This window comes from Taeniopygia guttata, chromosome 3, assembly GCF_048771995.1.
Source record: "Taeniopygia guttata chromosome 3, bTaeGut7.mat, whole genome shotgun sequence".
In the NCBI taxonomy this organism is placed as follows: Eukaryota; Metazoa; Chordata; class Aves; order Passeriformes; family Estrildidae; genus Taeniopygia; species Taeniopygia guttata.
The window spans coordinates 87143469-87166715 of NC_133027.1; the positions used below are offsets into that span (position 1 = coordinate 87143469).

At 46.0% G+C, this 23247-nt stretch overlaps 2 protein-coding genes across 2 annotated transcripts in view; both read left to right on the forward strand.

Moving 5' to 3' along the window:
• Positions 1–7167, forward strand: part of KIZ (kizuna centrosomal protein) — a 28941-nt gene extending 21774 nt beyond the window's left edge. The window contains exons 12-13 of the mRNA XM_030268647.4: positions 5308–5351; positions 6928–7167. Coding sequence (XP_030124507.4) covers positions 5308–5351; positions 6928–7031 — 148 coding nt within the window. The 3' untranslated portion in view covers positions 7032–7167. The remainder of the gene's footprint in view (positions 1–5307; positions 5352–6927) is intronic.
• Positions 7168–10757: 3590 nt separating this feature from the next.
• Positions 10758–23247, forward strand: part of XRN2 (5'-3' exoribonuclease 2) — a 32774-nt gene continuing 20284 nt past the window's right edge. The window contains exons 1-16 of the mRNA XM_030268650.4: positions 10758–10902; positions 14788–14915; positions 15003–15114; positions 15387–15498; positions 16250–16308; positions 16388–16477; positions 17491–17563; positions 17661–17711; positions 17866–18023; positions 18471–18545; positions 18640–18773; positions 18860–18917; positions 19005–19112; positions 19756–19800; positions 20092–20223; positions 21229–21347. Coding sequence (XP_030124510.1) covers positions 10828–10902; positions 14788–14915; positions 15003–15114; positions 15387–15498; positions 16250–16308; positions 16388–16477; positions 17491–17563; positions 17661–17711; positions 17866–18023; positions 18471–18545; positions 18640–18773; positions 18860–18917; positions 19005–19112; positions 19756–19800; positions 20092–20223; positions 21229–21347 — 1529 coding nt within the window. The 5' untranslated portion in view covers positions 10758–10827. The remainder of the gene's footprint in view (positions 10903–14787; positions 14916–15002; positions 15115–15386; positions 15499–16249; positions 16309–16387; positions 16478–17490; positions 17564–17660; positions 17712–17865; positions 18024–18470; positions 18546–18639; positions 18774–18859; positions 18918–19004; positions 19113–19755; positions 19801–20091; positions 20224–21228; positions 21348–23247) is intronic.

Sequence of the window (23247 nt, forward strand, 5' to 3'; positions counted from 1 at the left end):
TTGTCTGGCACCTCATTATGTGTGGGCCTGATTCATTAAGTAATTGGTTTGCAGTTGTTTACATGAGTATTAAGGCTTTCTATTCAGCAGCCTTTGAGATACACATTGTGCAAATGTTGCATGTTATGAATGTGGAATGAGGGACCGGGGCCTGGCCCTATTGGCTAAACACTGCGTGCTGTTGAAAAGCAAGAGAAAGAGATTGGGTGCTGTTTTGCATAGCAATGACTTTCTTAATAAGCTTTACAGATTGATACACACAAGCTATAAAAGATGCAAAGAGATACTCTTAGCACATTTATCCATGCTCGTTTCACTATTATGAGCCTAGAGAAGGGAAGAATTGAGGGCTTTCATACTCAGGTTTTCAGTGCATGTCTTCAGTGCATGAGACTTAATAGAATCCGATGTTTATTGTATTATAAATCATGGGGAAGTAGGCAGATCTGCAACAGTTTATTATTAAAGATTCTTTCAATGTAAATCTTTTTCTGCCATTGTATTTCCTACAGCAAAATCATTTTGTGGTTGAGTGGGGATGAAAGGCATAATGTACAACGGAGTGAGTCTTAATAGGAAACTGCTCTCCGAGTAAAGACCACTTGTTCCCTTTTGTTCAGCAGTGCATGCCAGAGCTTCCTCTTCTCCCACAAGTGCCGCCTGCTCTACCTCCAGCAAGAAAACCGCTTTTCTCTGGCTCCTTTACTTTCCTGGGGGAATGTTTCTACACATGGTGATGCACCTCTGGGTGCTGCAGCAGGCGAGAGGTTGTTAAATGATATGGTCCTGGGGGAAGAAGGTATCAGAAGTCAGGGCTGAGGATGCTGGCAAGTGCAGGCGGGTAGGCAGCTATGTGTGTGGCATTCTGGGGGATTGTAGCGATGGATGCAGCCAGTGGAGGTCACTCGCTTTCTGGGAATTCCCCATTTTGGATGCAGGCATTTTATTTTTCTTTGACTTGTTTGTGCTGTCTCATTTCCAAATAGTCTAGAGATTAAAGGTGTGTTATCAGCTGAGAACCAAAGCCCGCTTTGGATTTGTCAGGACACCAACATGGCATAAAGTCTTTTAAACTTTAATTAATCTGCTGGAAGGACTCTGGAGGGGGTCTCTGAAGGCTGATTTTCAGCCCTGTTGCCCAACACAGCTGTAGTGACATGCAAATAGAAGCTGGCAGAGCCTAATTCATCTATTAATCGTTCCTGGGCCCGTTGGCTTTGGCCATTGGGGGGCACTCGGGTTCTGCGCATCCCCCACTTCCCCCTTCCCAAACCAGTCCTGACACCGAAAACTCTGCTGTGCTCTGAGAAGACATCCCAGAGCTTTGGAGCTGGCAGCATTCAGGACATGCACAAATGCATTTCCCTTGGAAATCCAGGAGAAGTGCCATCGTGTCAGTCTGGATTCCTGGGAGGTGCACCCAGAAACAAGGCAGGATCCAATGGTTTTATCCCCTCAACATACTCCCAGTTGTCAAATGGCTTCTGTAAGAAGATGACTGAAAATTCCTGCAGGATTCTCTGCTGTTCCAGCTGTTTGTGTGAACCTTGTTTCCTGTGCCTGCACCCCCAGCTGTTGCAGAAGCAGTGCTGCTGGGATGGCACTGCCCTGCCAGCTGTGTGGGGAGAGGCACCAACATCTGCCAGCTGAGCACAGAGGAAACAGTGGATTTTTGGCACTGCCCCTGCTCTCCTGCACAGCTTCCTTTCAGCGTTGTGATGCATCTTTGTGTCAGTGGGGTTTTTTTTTCTCTAGCATGGTGAATCCAAACAGAGACCAGTCTTAGACACAGCTCGACAGAAATCTTTGTATCCTAAAATAAGGGTCGTCCTACTCACAGTGTAATTACTGAAATTCAGTGTTACTACTCCAGCTCTGGCATGATGAATGGACTCTTGAATTTATACTGCCTATGTCACACTGTGCAGAATATGTATTTGGTTTTCCAGGGTGGGAAAATTCCTCCATTGGCATTTAGGATTTCCCAAATTTTTTGGGTATCTTTTTTGCTTGACACAAAAATGTCGAAGTTCAACAGGTACTTTAGCAAGTAGACCTTCAGGCCACAGTAAAACATTTTCTGCTGTTTTCCAGCAAGCCCTTTGATTACCTTGGCTCTTGTTGTCCTGGCATTTTCCTTGATGCCTCAGGTTTTAGCTTTTATTTATTTATTTTATTTATTTAAATCAGTTTATTTCGTTTTTAAAAATTTATTTAAATATTTATAGACTATTTTTCAGATTTCCTACTGCTTTAGTGTGTAGATCTGAGCTTCATATTAAGGGATAGTACGGTCTCTTCACAGAGGAGGCAGACAAAACAATTCCTTCTCTAGCTGGGGACCAAGAACGAACAATACAAATCTCAGGCCCAAGAGCATAAACAACAGCGGAATGAAGAGAGAAAAACAAGAAGGCTAGGACTTCACAACCTAAAGCTATAATTAGACCATTAACTCCAGTATGCAAATGGACCAGAACTTATAAAAGTGAGAGACCTTGTGACTGGTTGTCCATTTTTGTGACCATTTTGGGTTCATCTTGGGTGTAGCCCTGGCTGGGCTCTTGGACTGCCCAAGGTGTATCCATTGAGGCCTTTTAATAAATACCTACTTTATTCTTTTAACTCCATCTAGCCTCTGTTCTAGGTCAGCCTTCACAAGGCATCATCCTGTCAATAATAATTTTCATTATAGAGGAAGAAATACTTTCTTGGAGCTTTTTCATTCCTTACTGTTGCAGCATCTTCAATACAAAAAGCCTGTTTCATCAGAGAAATGGAGAGATTAAAAGGCTCTTTGATGTGAAACTGGTTTGGGTTTTCTCTTTGTCAGAGCCTGGGTTCAGTCTGGAATTATTTTAGGGAAGAAGCAAATGTGTAAACGGATATTGGAGGGTCACGACGGGGGATTAATGAAGGCGCTGGAACCGGCCTGGCTCCATTTATAGCCTGAAAATGTCTCGGCGGAGGTCTGTGCCCATTGTGTGCTGCGGCTGCTGGGTGAGCGCTGCCACGGCCGGGGCTGCCGAGCGCAGCCGCTGCACAATGCAAAGGTGCTGCTGCATCTCTCCAGCTTCACACACCTCACCCCAGAATTTATCCCCTGCAACGTTTCCCAGGTTTGGGCTGGGGGAGCTGCCATTCCCCCTCCGGCCTTTCTGATGTCCTTGCTCCATTTTCTGTATCTGCCCAGCATTTCCTTGTGCTGACAGCTCTCCTGCCGAGCCTTTGCTGCCACCCTGTCCCCATCTCCCTTCTCTGGGGATAGCAGTGCTTGGCTTTGGCTCCAGGCTCTTTGGGGAGTGAACCCCATACAAGACCTGCTGGGTTAGCCCCAGGAAGATGAACCCCAGGGAACAGATGGTGTTCGGTAGATCACCAACATCTCTCTCCCTGCTCTCCTTCTCTTTGTGGGAAGCTGGGGTGGCAGTAGGAAGGTCTCCAGATGTTTATACAGCCATGGTGGTCCTTTCTCCATGGATCCCTCAGCTGGATCTGGAAGACCAAGCCCATGAGATGTGGGTAGTCCTCCCTGGTGATCCTCAGCACTGGACCAAAAGCACTGACCCACTGGTGTTTGTTGTGGGGTTGAACCACAGAGAGAAGTGGGACAGAACTGAGAAAATCCCAGGAACCCCATGCTCCCTTCCCAGCAGCAGGCTAGGATGTGGCCAAGGGGACGCGATGGCTGCTGCCCCCTGATCTTCTCCTCAGCTACTTGAAATGGTTCCTGTGCCAGCATCTACAGGAGGAGCCTCACCAGCTACAGCTCACCAACAAGTGGTTTCCTGCTCCATACCCTGGGGAAAATAGTGCAGCCTCTTGAGCACATTTTCATGGACTGAGCCTGGGATGTGTGGAGCACCTCCTGGGAAGTGCTGAGGACCAGGAGATCTGGCCAAAGGGAGCAGGAGCTCAGGGTGTTCAGCAGGATCAGGCCAGAGGCTCAGGTTTCAAATCCTTTCTGGTTATCCTGTTGAGTGAAGGCCTTTGAAGGAGAAGTGAGAGTATAAGGCAGTGCAGAGTCTTGTTTGGAATAAAAGGGAAAGCCAGTGGGATAGTGCACTAAAGGAATGTTGGAGAAACATTTGAAGCCCAACAGTTTAAAGTTTTTTACTGAATAAGGTCATTATGAGTTACATCACTCTTAATACTCTGCTAGAGCTGTCAGTTGATACTGGTGCTTCTGCCTTGGTGGAACCTGGGCTGTGTTTAATATTCTGGGAATTTCTGTCTGCAGAGCAGGAGCCTTTGGAGAGTGAATAAGATTTAAACAGTGGGAGCTTTCTCTGGATTAAAAGGAAGAGTAGCTGCACCACTGGTAGCTGCAATCCCAAATTCTGACTAAATACTGAGGTTAATGCAAGCAAGGAATCATCTTTGTTTTTTTTTGTTTCCTTCACAGACGCCTCCACAATAGTGGAATATTTGCAGCTCCCACTTTAAGCATTTCTATATTGCCTGCCATATTTTTAAATGAAACACAGCAAATCACAGATAATTCAGAGAGTCCTGTTGTGACTGAGGCCACAGCTTCAAACTTCACCTTGACATTGACTTATTGATGGGCCCAGTGATGTCCCAAATATCTCCTATTTGATCTTCTTTATTAAAATCAGCTGAAGCTTTATTTTTGGAGCTTCTTGCAAGACTGCTGCTGTAAGAGTTAATTCTCCCCTATGTTTGCCCCTGTGCGATTATTCCCCAGCCCCAACACAATGCACACACTGCACACAAAAGATCAAAATGATTCCAGCTTGTTTGAGAGATTCAAAAGGGCCTGTGATGCTCCAGACACAAGAGCAGCCATTTAGCAGAGCAGGCTTGGGCTGCACACACATCAAGGTAGATCAAAGGCAGAGGAGATTGCACATTGCCATGGGGCTGGGGGACAGTGCCAGGACCCAGAGCTCACAGGCAGGAAGTGCAGGGAGCAGCACTGGGGGGAATTTGGTTTTGTTTGGATTTTGTCTTTCTGTACTTTGTACTTTGCGTGCTCTGAAAGGCAGCAGCAGCTCGGCAGAGCTCTGCTCCTCTGTACCTTAACTCAGTGCTGCTGTAAATCAGTGCTGTTACCAGGGAATGACTCCGGGAACAGCTGGACCAGTGTCCCTCCTGCACATGATTTCTCCACCTTTTAGGTGAAGAAGTCTGTGATTAAATAGTTATTTGGAAAAAAAAAAACCAAAAACCCAGTTACAGAAGTTACTGGGTTGTTTTTTTAAACCATTTCACAGTATTTTTTATGAAGTCACTTATGTTTTTTTAATTGGAGACACTTTGCTGATTGATTGAAATATTTTACAGGACTGAATTGCGGAAGGAAACATTAACTCACATAAAATCCAAAGGTAAGAGACAAATGTTAAGCTAATGAAAATTGAGTGTCTTTCTAGTTAAATTTATACCATAGAAGCCCTCCCAGAATGTTATGATCTATATAAGGTAGAGAGGAGGGGAGGCATGGAATTTTCCTGTCTCCTGTGGGAGCCAGCAGGGAGCTGAGGAGGACAAATCCAGGGCAGAGAGGAGATGTTTGTTGGGGGGTGGTGTGGAACTGGTCGAGATCTTTGTGGGGTTTAATGAAATGTCAGTTAACAGCAGGTGGAGGGAACCTAGAGAAGGAGAAACTTGGGGGTTCCTTGGTCTTCCGTGTGACCTGGGACATGGGTGGGTGCAGTTGGAAGGTTTTGTGTGTGGCCAGGCTGCTTTTATTCTGAATTGGTGTCTGGACCCTGTGTGGTTTTGCTGCCCACACATTCCAGTTCCCCCTTTACCCCCTGCAAAGCCCACCAGGGCTTGCAGCCACTTCTGACAGAGCCTCCTGCCAGCAGGGCAGTGCTGGCAGCCAGGATCCCTCCGCCTCGAGCCCTGCTCTGGGTGCTGGCAGTCCAGAATGGCCCAGTTTTAGAGATGTGGCATTGAACTGAGGTACAGATGCCATCAAGGACAGCTGCTTTGGTGGCACTTGAAAGGCTCTGGTATGCCTGGCCCCTTTTCTGTCTTGGAGCCATTCAGCATGGCAGCCAGCGCGGGGCTGGCTCTGATGTTCCCAGCAGAGCACAGCCCCGCGGCCCAGGGGGCTGGGGATGGAGGATGAAAGATGCAGATGCTGCATTTGTAGATAAGGTGTTCATGCAGCTGGTGCTGTCAGAGGTACCAAAGTGTCTCAAACATGAGCCTGCAGTGTGTGTGTGAGTGTGACAGCCCTCCTCCTCCCACTGTCCCTGGCCAAGCCCTGAGCCTCATTCCAGCTGCCTTTGGACAGCCAGCAGCCTCTGGATTAGGTAGGAACAGAGAGCATGGCTCTGTCAGCTACTGTGGCCCTGAATTCATGTGCCACACTTCCCACTCTGTCCTATGCATGGGTCAAAAGAATTCACAACTCCAGAAATCTCTCAGGCACTCTGAATTGCCGTGGGATTCTGCTGCCGTCAGTAAAAGAGTTTGCTGATTCTCAGAGCCTAAGGTAAAAGCCATGTGCTCCACTGAGATCAGACCTGCATGGATCTGCTCTGATCTCCAAGTGGTGATTTTTCATTTGTGATGTCATTGCTATTTTTGTGCCAACCCTGTGATGTCATGGCCCTCTGGTGACTTAATCGCAGGGTCAAGTAGTGGGGACAAAGGGGAAGAGAATAGACAAAGCTGCAATTCAGGCAGCATCTGGTCAAGTAAATTGCTTGGAGTGGAAATGTTCTGCCCAGCTACCTTGTGGCACAATGGAGTGGAAGCACTGAATGAGGCCGCTGTCCAGCAGCCGCTCTGCTGCCGGACACTGTGCCAGACATGCACACCTGGGGCTGAGTCTCCCAACTCCCAGCCCTCAGTCAGCCTCAGGAGACCCGTCCTGTGCTCATGGCTGTGACAAGTGGCATGGCCACAGAAAAGGTTTTGCACCTCTGCTTTCCGTCTTCTCACCCACAGCATTCTGGGGCGAATCTGACGACAGCTGCTCCGAAATCGAGGCTGCTCTGCGCCCACAGACCCACGGCACAGATTCAGACGACTTTGATGACTTCTATGACTGAGATTCTCCCACTGGCTTTTGGGAAGAAACAAACTGTGTTTTCTTTTACACAATGACTGTGCCACAGGCTGCAGCACTGCCTGTTACTTAATTGGCAAAGAAAATTTAAATACCAAATAAACATAATGGGTCCTATATATTGTCTGTGTGCTCTCTCTGACCTGCAGTGTTTTTCTGCTCTGACGGGAATCCTGCCCCATGATAGTCCCCTCCTGAGGCTTGTGGCATCCCAATATTGGGACTCCAGTGCTAGACAGGGTTTGGGAAGAAGCAGACAAGCATTGTGGGTATGCAGACAGGCACTGCTGGGGTGGGCTGGTATGTTTGATCTTTATCTTCTTCTGCAACAGATCAAGAAGAAGAAATGCATAAAATGTCCATTTGTAATTCAGCACATTTTGGAACAGAGCAGCATTTACATGTGGCAAGCCCCAGCGCTTTCCTGCTTTTCCCTGCTTTGTGAAATCCATGCTGGTGTTGCTGTGTGGACATCACAGTAATTGGATGACTCCAGGAGCTTCATGCATTTTTAATTTGCTGCTTCATTTTATCTAAAAAATACATTCATTAAACATGAGATTTTCTTTGGGATGGAGAAACCAGGGGACATGTTAAAGCTGTTCATAAATGACAAGTTCAAAAGCAGAAAGCAGCACCCCAATTAAGGTGTGCTGTGCTGCACTCCCACGTCTCCCAACACAGGCACCCATCTCTGCACCCCATTCCTCAAAACCCAGCTAGAAATGGGACAAACATTCAGTGTAATAAGAGGAATGTGTAGGCTGAAAGCTCAACAGAACAAAATGACTTGCAGAAGGCTTGGAGCTGAGCAGGAGCTATTGGCACAGCTGGCTGCTGTGAGTTTCAGTCTGCCATCAGTGAAGTTGAAGCCTGGAATGTTCAGGGAACTGGAAATCTGCTACACCAAGGATGGAGTTGGGTGAGTCTGTGACCAAGGCTGACATCCTGGGAGACTGCTGGGCTCGACTGAAGGACTGCTGCAACTGACAGAGTGAGAGGACACAGTCTTAAGCTGCACCAAGGGAAATACAGGTTGGATATTAGGAAAAGGTATTTTACAGAAAGAGTGATAAAGTACTGGAATCATCTGCCTGCAGAGATGGTGGAGTCACCATCTCTGCACAGATCACATCTCATCCACAGATCCGTGGATCTGTTTTAAAAAAGACTAGATGTGGCACTCAGTGTTGTGGTTGAGGTGTCAGGGCATGGGTTGGACTCAATGATCTTGAAAGTCCCTTTCAACCTTGTGATTCCGTGACTAAAGCCAGACTTTACTGAGGGCTTTAATGTCCTTTTTACCGCACCAGCTCCCTGTGTCCTGTGGGACTGCTGCCTGCTGCTAGTGCTGTGGGGTGTGCATGTTGCTCAAGGCCTGGGAGGAACATCGAGAGGAGGAGCAGCCCCACTGGAAAAATCCAGCGGCTTGCGCTGCCAAGGGACATCGCCACAGCAGTGCAGTGTCTTTGCAGCTCTGAGCTCCTCCTGAGTGACTCTGGGCTGCTGATGTCAGCCCACTTTCTGTCTGCTGCATGACACCAGTCTGTGGGGCTTTCCACCGCCAGAGTCCGGCTCAGCCCTGACAGTGGCCCATCACAGGTGATGGATGGCTGTAGAGCCACATGCAGGCAATCTCTGCCTCTTGGTGTCAGAGCAATAGCCAGGTTCCTCCAGAGGTTATTTATGATACTCTTATTGTGCACAGACTCATTAGATGCAAAACATCCCTCCAGTCAACATCCCTGTGCTCCTTCACAGCTGTCACACTGGCAGCCTGGCCCTGGTTGCAGGTGATGCTGACAGACAGAGGGACTGAATCAATACACCCCAAACAGATTCCCATCAGCACGCCACTCATCTGAGGAAAGTGCTCGAGTAGGAAGCTTTCCTTGCTCCTGCCCAGGGTGCGCTGCTCTGTGCTGTGCTCACGGATGTGCAATTAGCAGGTGAGACCCAGGCTCACCGCCCAGTGCAGCTGCTGGCGCTCAGACCAACTTTTCAAGGAATTGTCTGCTGCAGTATTCATTTTTCCAGCACTTGTTTACCCAAGCAATTATAAGATAAGATGATCGCCTTTCATTTGCATCTGCCAGCCTTCTGTTTTCTTCATCATTATCAGAAAAACAACTGATTGCCCATCAATACAAACAAAATGTTCATGCTAAGCTGCCGTGCTCCCCACAAAATTCCGGGAGGAGAAGCACTACAATAGGAAGCTTCAATCAGGGAACATTTTGTAAGGAACAGATAAAGCACAATCTTCAGCTGATACCACAGGTATGGTTGGTGCGACTACAAAGTTGCAGGGGAAATTTATTCAAGTCACAGATTTTATTGAGGGGAATGACAACAGAAAATGGCTTAACAACAGCAAATGAGGATAAGAATAATGAGAGACACAATATTGGGTTAATTTATTCTACAGTGAATTAGCCAGGTACCAAGGTTCTCCTCGGTTCCCCAAATCGGCGGCGTTGACTCAGCAAGCACTGCTGAGACTTTGTTATTTTTGTTAATGACTCCCAGGCTGCTGTTCCCTATCCTCGGCCCTGCAGCTGCCCTGCTAACGGAGCTGATGTATGGCAACGGGACATGGCAGAGCAAAACCTGGCTCATCTTAATCCCATTTAATTCCCAACCGTTTAATTCCATTTTGATGCTGTCGAACAGCCACAAATTAACAGTATTTGCTTATGCCATGGGCAGAGCAAGGGCATGGGGACTCTTTGCCTCATGTTGCTCTCAGGAATCACATAGAGGCACTTCTCACTGGAAATGTCCCCTCAGAGGGCACAGAGCAGCCATGCCCTGAATCGCTCCTGTTGTTGCCAAACGCAGGATAAGTCAAAATTGTCTGAAGTCGGGATGTTCTTTAATGTAATATTTTTGTATACTTTCATGCAGAGACCTATTAGTGCATCCCTTCAAGGACACCTTGGAACCACCAAGCTTTAAGGATGTAGGAAATCTAGATGTTGATGCCTATGTATGCATTCCTAACTTGGCAAAACACCCAAATTCCATGTATCCTATAGCTGAACCGTGTTTGTTGTAACACTGAAACTCACACCTACAGGCCAAGAAGAGGTGCAGATCCTTCCCCTGAGCACATGGAAGAGCTGGCTGGGGTTACATAACTCATGTGGAAATTACTGATCAATCCTAAAAGAGGGGCTGTGCTGGGGAAGTTGCCAGGTCTGAATTTCTAAGTAACAGTGGTTGTGCTGCGTTTAGGGAATATATTGAGCATGCAGCTCACGCAGCACTGAAATAAATCATCCATGTCTCTCTTAATTATTGACTTGTTGGGCAACAGTGCCGTGCAGCCTAAAGCACCCCACAGCAGCAGCCCATGTTTTAACAAGGTGCTAAGGGAAGGTGATTCTCCTGTTAAACTGCTCCTTTTTTGAAGAGAAGTTGTCGCACTTCTTGTCTTGGCTGAGTGTAAGGGCGGTAGTGGGGCTGTCTCAGGCTTCCCTCAGGTTTCGCTTTTCCTCCTGATATCACTCTTGTGCCCTGTGGTTTTGCTTTTTCCCTCTGAGCGTCCCTGTTGTATGCCAGGAGCTGCGCAGACCCGTTTTGGGGGCGCTGTCCCCTCACGCTCCGGGCTCCCGCCCGGCCGCCACTGCGGCGCTCCCCGCGCGCGCCCCCGATGGCGGCGCCACGTGACCGCGCGCCCCGCCCCTCCCTTCCCGGCGTGCCCGGCGTGCCCCGCACCGCCCCCCGACCCGGAAGTGCCGCGGGTGCCGCTGGCCGCAGCCCGTCCCGCTGCCGCCATGGGGGTCCCGGCCTTCTTCCGCTGGCTCAGCCGCAAGTACCCCTCCATTATCGTCAACTGCGTCGAGGAGAAGGTGAGCCCGCCGCCCAGCATGGCACGGGCCCGCTGGCGGCCGCCCCGGGGCGCCTCGGTCGGGGCGGCCGCGCCGGTGCTGAGCCCCCAGTGCTGAGTCCCCTCTGCTGCCCCCGTGGGCTGCCCCGAGGCCTTTCCAAGGCAGGTCGGTGGGTGGGTGGATTGGGGCTATGTTTGGGTTTGTTTCGGGTGTTGTTTAGGATTGGGAGAAGTTTGGGGGTTTTTTGGGTCTTGGAGTTTTTTCCGGATTTTTAATCCCGCTGGAAGCGGGAGGAGTTATCCCAGCGCCTCGCTGAGTGCCGCTGGCGCGCGTGAGCGCTCCTGGAAGAAACGGGCACGCGGAGGGAATGGGAATGGGCGCCGGAGCAGGGAAGCGAGCTTCCTTTCCGATTGCCCCTTCTCCGGCCGCTTCGCTGGAATTCCAGCCCTTCCCGACGCCCTCGGCTCTGCCCTCATGCGACTTCGACCTGGAAAGGTAGGATTTGAGGCACTGGTGAAATTTGAGTAGGGAGCGGTGGGAGTGTTCTTTGCTGTTTCTTGAATGTTTTTCACAGTCCTTGCTTTTCCACAACTTTTTTGGAGGGGAATTAGAAGCCGCAGCAAGCTCCGGGACTTGCTGGAAACACGAGTGCAGCTGCCTCTGGCGCTACATCCAAGACTTACACCAAGCCTGGGCTTGTGCTCGAACCTTGATCAGCCGCAGGGGATTTTGTCTCGTTGTTGGTATTTTCTAGTTCAGGATAAACATCTCCTGGCCGAACAGGGAGCTGGTTATTCCAAAGACATCTCTAAAATATGGCTTTCCATGGCAGCAGCAGCAGGTTTCAGTGAAGGCTCTGACACAAGATACCACAGTTGCCTTTCCAGGCAGTATTGAAGCTGAAGTGATGTTTGTTTCCGTGGTTTTTTGGATTGGTTCCTTCAGGCACATGCCTGCAACTGTGAGGGTGTTGTACCATCCTGTGGGTCACAGTGGGAGGGGACAGGAAGGATGAGGGGGAGTCGTCTCCCTTCAGCGGCAGGCTTTGAGTGGCCGCACCGTGGTGAATTGCCACACTGTGCCCTGAGTCTGGCAAGTTCTCCTCCTCAGGGCTAATTCAAGCCTTTCTGAGGAGGCAGACTCTGGAGATCTTGCTTTCCAAACTGCTTTTCCCATGGGCTTTTCCGAAGAATTTGTGTTCTGCCTTGTTAGATGGTACTGGCTGCGGTGTGCTGGTTTGGAAAGTTCAGGGCATGTGCTGGCACTTCTGCCTCTCTGCTCCTTCTCCCAAGGTGTGCTCACCTTGGGGAAATACTTGGAAGGGGATAAAGAGTGGGAGCACGATGGAGGAGGTCAGGGAGAAGAGGGTAAAGTGGTGGAATTCCGTGTTGAGGCTGCATGTGTGCCCTGCCTGCAGCAGGATGTTCAGCTCTGTGCTTTTTCAGGGTGTTTTTGTGTTTCAGATTCAGGCAGTGAAGCACAGATTTGGTTAAAATTGTGAGTTGCTGTTGTGGTTTTATTACAGCTGTGATTTCAGTCCCTCTCAGCAAGGTAGGAAGTTTATTTTGCCTGTCGCTGCGAGAAGTGAATTTTTAATGGGGGGTAATTAAGATCTAAGAATCTGTCTGGGAATTTTTATAGAAAAAAAGGGGGGTTGTGGGCTTAACAGTTTCCCTTAATGCTGAGCTCCAGCAGCACTGGCTCTTCTGGTTTCTGCACCGAACTCCTGAGGTGACCTCTCCCGAGGATCTGGGAACCCTCAGGCTCTGGGGCTGTCCTGGATAACCCTTTAAGATCTGTCATTGAAAAGCAGTGACAATTTAAACAGCAATTATATCTGTAACAGTTTGGGGCAGTTGTCTGTAAGGGCAGATTTGCCTTTTTCAGCACATTTGTAAATGTTAGATTAATCTCTGTGTAATCAAAGCTGCTCTCACATTTAGGCAAAACAAAGGTTTGCATAGCCCTGGTTTTACTGATTGTGTGTCTCTTTTTTTCAGTCTTTAATAACAGAGCTTGTACCATCCAAAGTTATTTATTAAAATAAGTGGAAAGACACAACAAATTCCTTGAATTAGATTTGCCGTAAGTGAGGTGGCAGTTCTTGCTGTCCTCATCCATGTTGCCTTGTTCCAACTCAAGAGCACATGCAATTACAGCCAGGAAAGCACATGGATAAATCATATTCATTAACATTTTCTTATATTCAAATCTGGTCATAAATCTGAGAGTGGACTAGGACAGCAGGGAGAAGCTGTAGTTTGTCTTACTGTCAATGAATTTAAGCTTCTCTCACAATGTAATCAGCTCCGTGTGTGTTTTAGGATTGCTGTAAATCTCTCTAATCAGAAATTTTGTATCTCCTTGTAGCTTGTCTCTCTGAAATACTGAAAAGTTGATCCTTGTTCTCTTACCTTGCTAGATTAATCAGATTTAAGAAAAAGAAATAATCTTCTTCTTAAGCTAAGCAGGAAGAATGAGAGGAAGATCTTGATGATAATAAAAAATCCAGGAGAGAATATTCTTAATCAAATGGACAGGAATTAATAAAGCTGCAGCTGAAGTATCATGTTTGAAGATCTGTTTTCAATGGTTTCAAAAGAGGCTGTAGATGAGAAGTGAACAGTTTAGTTATATCACAAGTGATATCGCTGCCACATACTTCAGCCTTCCTTCCACACGACTGCTGCATGAGAACCCCAGTGGGTTTGTGAAGGGGGGCTCATTCTCTGCCTCACAGAGCTGGGATTCCTTCTGAATCCCATTGAGCTCTGGAGAGAGGGTGGCTGGGGATCAAGGAAAATCCAGGGGGTAGCCCAGAGGAAGGTACAGTGTTTGCACTGACACTTAGTTTCTGCTAACACCACCTTCTTTCGAGTGCATGTGTGTGTCTGCAGAGCTCAGTAAAGGAGGCAAACATTGGTGCTTGGGGGTGGCATCTGTCAGGATAGCTGTGCCAAATGTATATACTGCATCAAGACTTCAGAGGACTTCAATTTGGGGATAAAAAGTCAGCCAGTCCTGCTGCTGCTTTAAGCAGGAGCATTTGCCAAAGTTGACAGCATAATCTGTAAGTTTTGGGGTTTTTTTTCTTTCTGAATCTCCATCAGAGATGCGGGGAACTCATTCAGTGAGCAGGCAGTCTGCAGATAGAAATTTGGGAAGAGTGTGGTGTTGGCTTAGCAGCAGCTGCTGAGCTTCATGTGATGGGAGACCCAGCAGAATCCTGGATTTCCCCCATCCCAGGAACTCCTGTGACGGTAGCTTGCACCACAGAACATGCCATTCATTTTTAAACTTTGCTTTATGCCCAGCTGCTCAAGGGTACACTTTGTTTCACCTTTGGGTGTGTTGTAACCCATTCCAGCCAGAATTACTCTGAAAATCATCAGGTTTTTCCTTCCTCAGGTCCTGTCTCTTCCATGTGTTTAAAGTTCAATCCATGTGTTACTCTTCTGGCTGGTGGAAGGGAGAATCAGTGTTGCTAATTGCCTTTTGACCAAACTAACCACAAAACCAAACCACAAGCCCAATGACAACAAGGGTCCAAACAAAACAAACCTGAAATTATGGTGAGGAAACAAAAGTGACCATGGTTGTTGAGGACGTTGACAAATCCACTGCTGGAGCAGTCCAGGCACAGGTGATTCTAGGTGGTTTAGGATGAAGAAATACAATCAGATACAGGGAACTTCTTGTCAGGAGAAAAAAGCAACTCTTCCATAACCCATCATCATGTTTTCTGGTTAAAAACAGCTGTAGAAATAGTTTAATAGTGAAAAGTGCAGTTGCTGGTAGTGTGGGTACTTATTGCTCTCTTTTTCTTCTGCTGCCATTAAAACCAAAACAGACTTTCATGAGTCTGTGCATTAATAGCTGAAATCCTTGTCCCCACTGCATCCCCAGGCCAAAGAGTGCAATGGTGTCAAGGTCCCCATTGACACAAGCAAGCCCAACCCCAACGAGGTGGAGTTCGACAACCTCTACCTGGACATGAACGGCATCATTCACCCCTGCACACACCCAGAGGACAAGTAAGGCTCTTTGTTTGGCTCTTTTCAGGTGACATATCTCTCTTTACTGATAGGATTTCAGGTGTTAAATTGAATGCTCCATTTTAGGCCAGCACCCAAAAATGAAGATGAGATGATGGTGGCGATTTTTGAGTATATTGACCGGATCTTCAACATTGTGAGACCAAGGAGACTCCTTTACATGGCCATAGATGGAGTGGTGAGTATTGACACACTGGGTTTCCAGCTGGAAAATCCTCATCTTCCCCTCAGTGCACAGAATCATGGAATGGTTTGTGCTGGAAGGGACCTTAAAGATTGCATGGGCAGGGACATCTTCCACTAGCACAGGTTGCTCCATCCAACCTGGCCATCAGTAGGTCTAATGAGAGGTCAACTCTTTGTAATAGCTTGTGACCCAAAGCAGCTCTCAGGACAGGAGAGATTGTCTAGATGCAAAAGGTGACCCAAGATCTCCTGTACTTTTTTTAGGCCCCGCGTGCCAAAATGAATCAACAGCGGTCCAGGAGATTCAGAGCCTCAAAGGAGGGCATGGAAGCTGCTGAGGAGAAGCAAAAAATCCGACAAGAAATTCTGGCCAAAGGTAGGGCAGTGGCTTTATCAGAGGTTTTTCCTTGAGAATCACTTTGTTTGATCACGTCAGTAGTATTTAGAGAAGGACTGTGTGTGCATTGCTGGGAGAAGGGGAGAACAAGCCTGGGGAAGGTTGGATCTGTGTTTTCCAAAGTTAAGAACTGAGACAAAACAAAATGTCATCTTTTCTTCTTCAGTCTCCTGCCTGAAATGAGTTTGTGTTGAGTGCTCTTAATTCCTTTTGAAAATAAATTGAACAGAAGAGCAGGGATAAATGCAGTGAGAAACAACCAAAACCCTTCTGGAAGGAAGTACACATTTGTAGGGCTTGATGAAAGGAGGATTGAGGCTTAAAGCAGGGATCAAATGAAAATACTCCTCTACAGGGATAATAAGCTGCCAGCAAGGAGAGAGAGTTACTTGACAGCGGAAACTCTAAATTCAGTGAGGAAACAAAAGTCAGAGCAACTTTGAGGGTGGTGGTGACACAGCTGGAATGAGAGGGGAGTGTGTTGCTGCTGGCTGGGCTTTGAAATCGCCTTGCTGAAGTAAACCAATCTTTACTAAATGTGGTAGCACCTTGTAGGATGGAGATAATGCAATGGTAAGAGTTGGTTTGGTTTGCTTTGCTTTTGTGGTAATTTTATTAAACAAGCTGGTTTCAGCAAGTTAATTATTCCCAGGGGAGCTGTCTGGGTTTTGCCATGCAAAAATGTTGTCAGTTGTCCTTGTGGATGTAACTCTGCTCTCTGTTGCTCCAGGTGGCTATCTGCCTCCAGAGGAGGTGAAGGAGAGGTTTGACAGCAACTGTATCACCCCGGTGAGTGGCCTGGCCCTGTACCCAGCAATTGCCAGGGACTGAACATTGGTTTAATTCCTTTCCTTCCAACTCTCTGTAGGGAACTGAGTTCATGGACAATCTTGCTAAATGCCTCCGCTATTACATCGCTGACCGCTTGAACAGCAACCCAGGCTGGAAGAACCTGACAGTGAGTTTCCCACTTTTACACTTGAGGGAGATGAAGGAGATATTTGGGCTGGGCTGAGATCCAATTGAAGAGTAGAAATTTAACAGATTTGGCGCTTGGCCTGGCTGTAAGCTGTTATTAACAGCGGGCCAACATGCACGTCCCTCTGAGGCTTCAGAGATCAATTCTGTGCTGATAACTCCATCTCCCAGCACCATTTGCTGGGATTCATTGAAGGGCAAGGAGCAGGTTTGCTGCTGAAAGCCACAATTTCACTTAATGGAGGAAGGGCTTTAGGAATACTCTTTCTGCTTTTGGGGGAAGTGTTGAGATACAGTGTAGTTGTATCTGTTGCACTGTTTCTTTATTGTAATTGCTCCCTCAGTCGGCTGCATTTTCACTGTTGCTCTAATGGCAGGCACTGAAAATAAGGCAAGCCAGTTTTCTTGCCTTTCTGGGCTGGGAGATTCTGCCCTCATCTTGCCCAGGCACTCCACTCCTCCAGTTCTGTCTGTGACAGCCCTGTGTTTGTTGCACACAAGGAGCAGTGCAGGCAGGAAATGCAGCTGCCTGTGCTATGCGCCACAAGCTGACTGTTCAAGTGCTCTAATTAGAGGGCAGTTGGCTCTGCTTGTTTCCCCCCATCAGACAGGGATTTTATAAACACTAATTCTCATCAGGGTGAGGAGGATATGATGAGATCATGTTTCAGTGCATCAATGAGCTGAATCTGGGAGTTCTCTAGTGCCCATTTCATTGCCCTGATAATTTATTGGACACATCAAACGTGACGTGATCATTTCAGTGGAATTTGAGTCAGTGTCAGCTTCAGCCTGGAACTGATAGAACAAAGTGAAAGTCTCTTCACTTGCTCCTTGCTTGTAAATAATTTCATCTTAAATCACAATATTTTAGCTCAGACCACAGATTAGAATTTCAAGTATTTATAAGTCAGATGTTATGTACAGTATATAAGTTACTGGTTTTTTTCCTGTGGCAGCATTAATTGTTGCCGTGATTTGAATATTTTTCAGGTTATTTTGTCAGATGCCAGTGCTCCTGGTGAAGGGGAGCATAAAATTATGGATTACATCAGGAGACAAAGAGGTAAAATTCCAATTAATGTTGACATTTTGTTTTAAGTTAAGCTCAGTAATAACTTACTTAGCATGACTTTGACAAAATGTAATTTTCTTTTGTGCAGCTCAACCTAACCACGACCCAAACACTCACCACTGTCTGTGTGGGGCTGATGGTGAGTTCTCTCTTGCTTGTGGTTCCTGAGTAATCACATCAGTATCTTGCTTGAAGCAGAATCCATTTGCTTCTAAACATAAAAAAAAAAAAACAACCAAAACTTGATTATGTTTATCCTTAATCACATTTTATTCTTCTCCCTTGCTTGGTAGCTGATCTGATCATGCTTGGCTTAGCTACACATGAACTGAACTTCACCATCATTAGGGAAGAATTCAAACCAAACAAACCCAAACCATGTGCTCTCTGTAACCAGATGGGGCATGAGGTTAAGGATTGCCAAGGTCTGCCCAGAGAGAAACAAGGAAAGGTAAGAATTTTGCTATTTCTAGGATTTTTTTTTTTTTTGCTATTTCTCTGATTTTTCTAGGAAATAGCAAACAAAATTTTCTATTTCTATCTGTAGTGTATAAGGAGATTCTCAAATTGTTGTTGCTGTTGGTTTTAGCTGGAGCATAGTGCAAATTGTTGCTGGCAATACCTAGCTTTCCCCTTGGAAGTAAAAATACAAAAGTGACATGCCAAACCTGATATCCACACTTGTGGTGTTTTTTTGTTTGGGGTTTTTCCCACTGAATGAGAACAAACAATCAGTAACTGAACAGATGTGCAAAGCAGCAAAATACACACTTGGCAGAAGGGGTTGGGAGCCTGTTTTTGTATGTCTCTCAACTCCTCTTGAAGCAAGCCTTGCAAGTGGGGCTGGAGAAGCTCTGGAATGCACTTGGATCTGATGTGAGTCCCCCTCTGGTTTCAGCACGATCAGTTTGCTGACACCCTGCCGGTCTCAGAGCAAGAGTTCATCTTCATCCGCCTATGTGTCCTGCGAGAGGTGAGGTGCGGCAGCTGCTGCAGCTGCTGGCTGTAAATACCATCCAAACCCTGTGCAGTGTTCTCTGAGCTCCTTCTTCTTGTGTGTGTTGCAGTATTTGGAGAGAGAGCTCACCATGGCCAGCTTGCCTTTCACTTTTGATTTTGAAAGGAGCGTTGATGACTGGGTCTTCATGTGCTTCTTTGTGGGGAATGACTTCCTCCCTCATCTGCCATCTCTAGAGATCAGGTAGATGAGAATCTCTGTTTTTTCCCTGCAAGAACAGCTCCTGTGCTTTTCACTACCAGGAGTCTCACCCTCTGGTTTGTGTTTAGGGAAGGAGCAATCGATCGCTTGGTTAACATCTATAAAAATGTGGTGCACAAAACCGGGGTGAGAGTTTTTCCTTTTCCTTTAAAAATATCTGTGTCTTTGCCACAAAACGGGCTTATTTTTCAATTGTTATTCTCTGACCTGCAGGGCTACCTGACTGAAAGTGGGTTTGTGAACCTGCAGCGCGTCCAGATGATCATGCTGGCTGTTGGGGAAGTTGAAGACAGTATTTTCAAAAAGAGGAAAGATGACGACGTAATTTTTTTGTTGTTGTTCTGACATTCTTGGAGTTAGGTTTTAATTGCTTACTGTTAGCCAGAGGGACTCATTTAAGAGAATAAGAAAATGAAAAAACCCCAAAATTTGTATTTTTGTTGTTATAATCTCTGGTGAATTCTTCCAGGCTCAAAAAATAATCTTGTGCTTCCAGCTGAGTTTCTTTTCCTGGAAATGCCAGTTTGATTTTCAAGTTTTCAGTTGGCTCAGGAATCACAGAATAAGGAATATCTTTCCTTGAGTCTCTTTTCATATTTCTAAGACTGTAATGTCTCTCTGACATTTTTTTTGGGCAGCTCTTCAGTGCAGGAAAGGAGTCTGTGTGCTTTGACACTGCTGTCACCCCCAAGTAAGACTGCAGCTAAATTCAGTAGATCATTTAAGTCCTTACCAAAGTTTTGGAGCTTTGAGTACCCAGTAAATTTTTTTCCCCATAGATTTTCAGGGTAGGGTAGAAAATTCCATCCCCTTTCTGTTGGATTTACAGACACAAGAATTTACCTATGTCTTATTCAGAACATTCCCTAAAAACCTTGTGGCATCAGTTCAGGATTATAATGAAATTGTTTGCCAAGGAGTCTGTGTCCTTGACTGATTTTATTTCTCTTTGTTCTTCATTTAGGATAACTTTAAAAGACGGCAAAAAGAAAAAAGGAAGAGATTGAAGGTAAGTGAATTCCTTACCTGATGCAGAAACTAGCAAGAATTTAAATATCTACTGTAGTTTTTGGATGTTGGAACTGTAGGTGTAATGGTGTTTGCTGGCTTGTGTGTAAACTACTTCAAAGTTTAAAAAATTAAATGAGGTTGGATTTTTTTCCTATTCCATATTCAAAAAATGTGCCATTGTGCATTCATTTTCCCATAATGTTAATCTGAAAATTGTGAGAGAGCACCATCCTGGTGCTGGGGAGATCACACAGCTCTTGCAGCAGCCTTGTCTGTGTTTATCTTGCAGAGGGATCAGCCTTCCTTTATTCCTGGTGGTCAGTTTTCCCCTCAGGCCCTGGGAAATCGATCCAGCCCTCAAGCAATCTGTAACCCTCGACAAGCTGCCTTTGAGATGAGGATGCACGACAGGCAGAACTCAGTGAGTAGATGTTCAGAGGCATTTGCACAGAGAAAGGAAAGAATTGCAACCCGTGTTACTCCAGGCACTTTTTTGTCTACTCTGTCGAGATTTCTTGACAAGCTGACACCTCAAGCATTATTCTTCAAGGAGGTGGCTTTTAATAAGTGATTTTTCTAAGCATGTTTGAATAAAATTGTCTTCTTTATTTCTGCTTGGAGTTATGCTTTTCCCTGGGGAAGGGAGAAACTTGGAAGAAGTTTTCAGCGAGGTATTAGTGAGGGAAAACTGGAAAGAAGTGCTCTGTTAGAAGTCCTGTTAGCTTTAAATAACAATTATGACAAATATTTTCTTTCATGGTATAAATCTTCATCCAAGCAGCACACAGATTAAAAGTTATTTTCATCACAGAGATGTGTCTTTTGTCTCTGGAGTCTAAATACAATCTGGTTTTTCAAGGTATAATTTCTGCTGCTTTTCCCTTTTAATCTCAAAACGTCTTTGCACCTGAGTTACATGTATTAGTTCCTTTATGGAATGTGAGACATTTATTTTAGGCTCTAATATTTAAATAAATATGAGAGGAGTTTAAGAGACCAGTTCTGAAGGAACTCAGAATATTTCTCGCAGTTTTGAGTTGGAAGCACCTTTTTTTCACTAGTGCCTCAAAAGGAAGTTGTAGTAGAAGCTGCAGTGGTGTTCCAAAATTGGACTATATCCAGAATTACATTTTTAAATCAATTCATACTGTGTTTATTGCACCTGTTTCTTTCTCAAAGCCAGTGACATCTTCACCTCTGGGCATCAATGCCTACCTTTTAACAGGAATGTGGTTTTCTCTTTTGCCCCTTGACTATGATGGATTAAGGGTTATACAGCCTTTGCCTGGAGGTTTTTGGAACTGAAGAGAAGGCTTGTAATTATCTCAGAAAAGTTAATTTTAACTTCATTTTTAAAAGCCTAATATATCTTCCTCTTCCCCCACCACCACCTTCCCCTGTTTATGTGTAATAATTCTGACCCTAGACAACTTCAGCATCTCCAAACACCAGCCTGACTCCTGATGGCAGCCCATCCCTAGGAGGAGGAATTAAGCGGAAACCTGAGGACAGTGACAGTGAACCTGAGCCGGAGGATAATATCAGGTGAAACCATTTTTTTAGCAGTTTGTTAACAAATTGCTGACATAGATGCAGCCTAATTAATGCCATTTAGCTCAGTGCAGTGGTGCCTTTGGATGCTTTTGTGATCTTTTTATCCAGCGGTAATTAATGTGGAGGGTGAAGATATCCAGTAAATTCCAGTGAGATGAGTGAGCTGTGGCTGTTCAAGCTAAGTATCCAGATTAGTATGCATACAGGTTTGCAGCCTCGGAGCTACTGCTCCCTCTGAGACCGAGCTTGGCGAGACATTCCCTGATTATGTGAGCTGTGAGCGGAATGCCGGAATGCCGGCTGTTCCTGGAATCTCGGAGCTGCGTGCACTTGGGCAGCAGTATTAGTCCTCACTTCCAGTGCTCTCCACCATCTTTGGTTTGCAGCAGGCCCTGGTTTGTCTCTGAGTTCTTGCATTATATCAGGAGGGCTGAGTCTGGGATGGTTGAGACAGGAATTTTCTGGGAATTAACCACTAGTGAGTCTGCACTGATCAAGGGTTTCAATGAAACTCTTGCTGTATGCATCGAGGGTGAAGGCCCTTACAGCTGTTCCTGAGAAGTCCAGCCACAGGGGTTTGTTTTCTGTGGAGTCAGGCCATGGGTGGATGTGGGAAAACACTCAGGGTTCATTCCTTGCAGAGTTCTGGTCACAGTCATGACAATGTATTTGTGACATGTGCCCATCAGCTCTAGCAATATCACAATTCTTGCTCTCATTCTTATTTTCTTTCCAGTGTGTCTATATCTGAATGGACTGATTTTTTTTTTTAACCAATCAAGCAGTATTTTTATATAAAATAATAACTTTTTAAGGATAAAGGACTCCATCTGATTTCCATCTGAGTGTTAGCAGAGCTGCTAAAACAAGCTTGAACAGTATGAATGAATTGTGTTTCACAAGCAGCAGTGGTTCTGACAGGGTTGGTATTGCAAAGGAAAAGGATGCGCTACATTCAACAACAGGTTTTTTTAAGCTATTGTAGCTCAGAATATTTTTTCATGTCCTTTTCTGGGTGGAAATTAATTCTATGCTTGCCATTTTAAATAAAAAGAGCTGCATTGATGTCCTAGATACAGCCACACTGTTTGTGAAAATAATTTCTGTATTTAGAATTACTTTGAAACCAGAACAAATTGTTGCAGTTGGCTACAGATGGGTTTTATATCAGAGAAAGGTTTTTTTGAGTTTATACAAGTGTCTGTCTGCCAGGCAGCTCAGAGCCTGCAGATGTTCTTGACTCCATCCCTCAAGCCTTCAGTGCCAGGAGCTCTGTTTGCTTACCTGCTTTTCTGGAATTCTTGAAAGCATCTCTTGGCATCTCTGCCTGCTCACCAGTGTGAATTGTCTTGGAAGGATGGAAAGATTTATGAAGTGTCCTGAGCAACTCTCTCAAAACACAAGTAAGGGAAGGTCCTTTTTGCAGAGCCAAAGGGATGTGCATTCTGTAAGGAAGCTTAAATGGACCGTGGCTCTCTCCTAAAGCTCTATACACAGGAGTTAGGGCTCTGGGAGCATCTGACCAGTGTCAGCTTGAGGTGACCTCTTAGAGTGGTTCGGAATAAAATTCCATGTAAGAAAACAAATCATTATTAAGGGATTATGTGGTTTAACCAGTTTGGTTCTTTGCTGACATGATACAGCAGAGCTGAAGGGTGCAGCTGCCCGTGTGTGAAAGAGGAACCAGCATTGGTTTTCCCTACCCCATCTGTGGACAGACATGAGGGGGAGCTGTGTGAAGGAAGGATGAACTGTGGCCAAGGTGGCTTCTGTGATCCAACATCCACCTCTGTTGTGAGAGACTGAAAATCCTGTGTGAAAGGGAGCTCATCTGATGTGAGGCAGCAAGCACAGGGTGCTGAGCTGCAGAAGTGCCTCTGGTAATCACAGC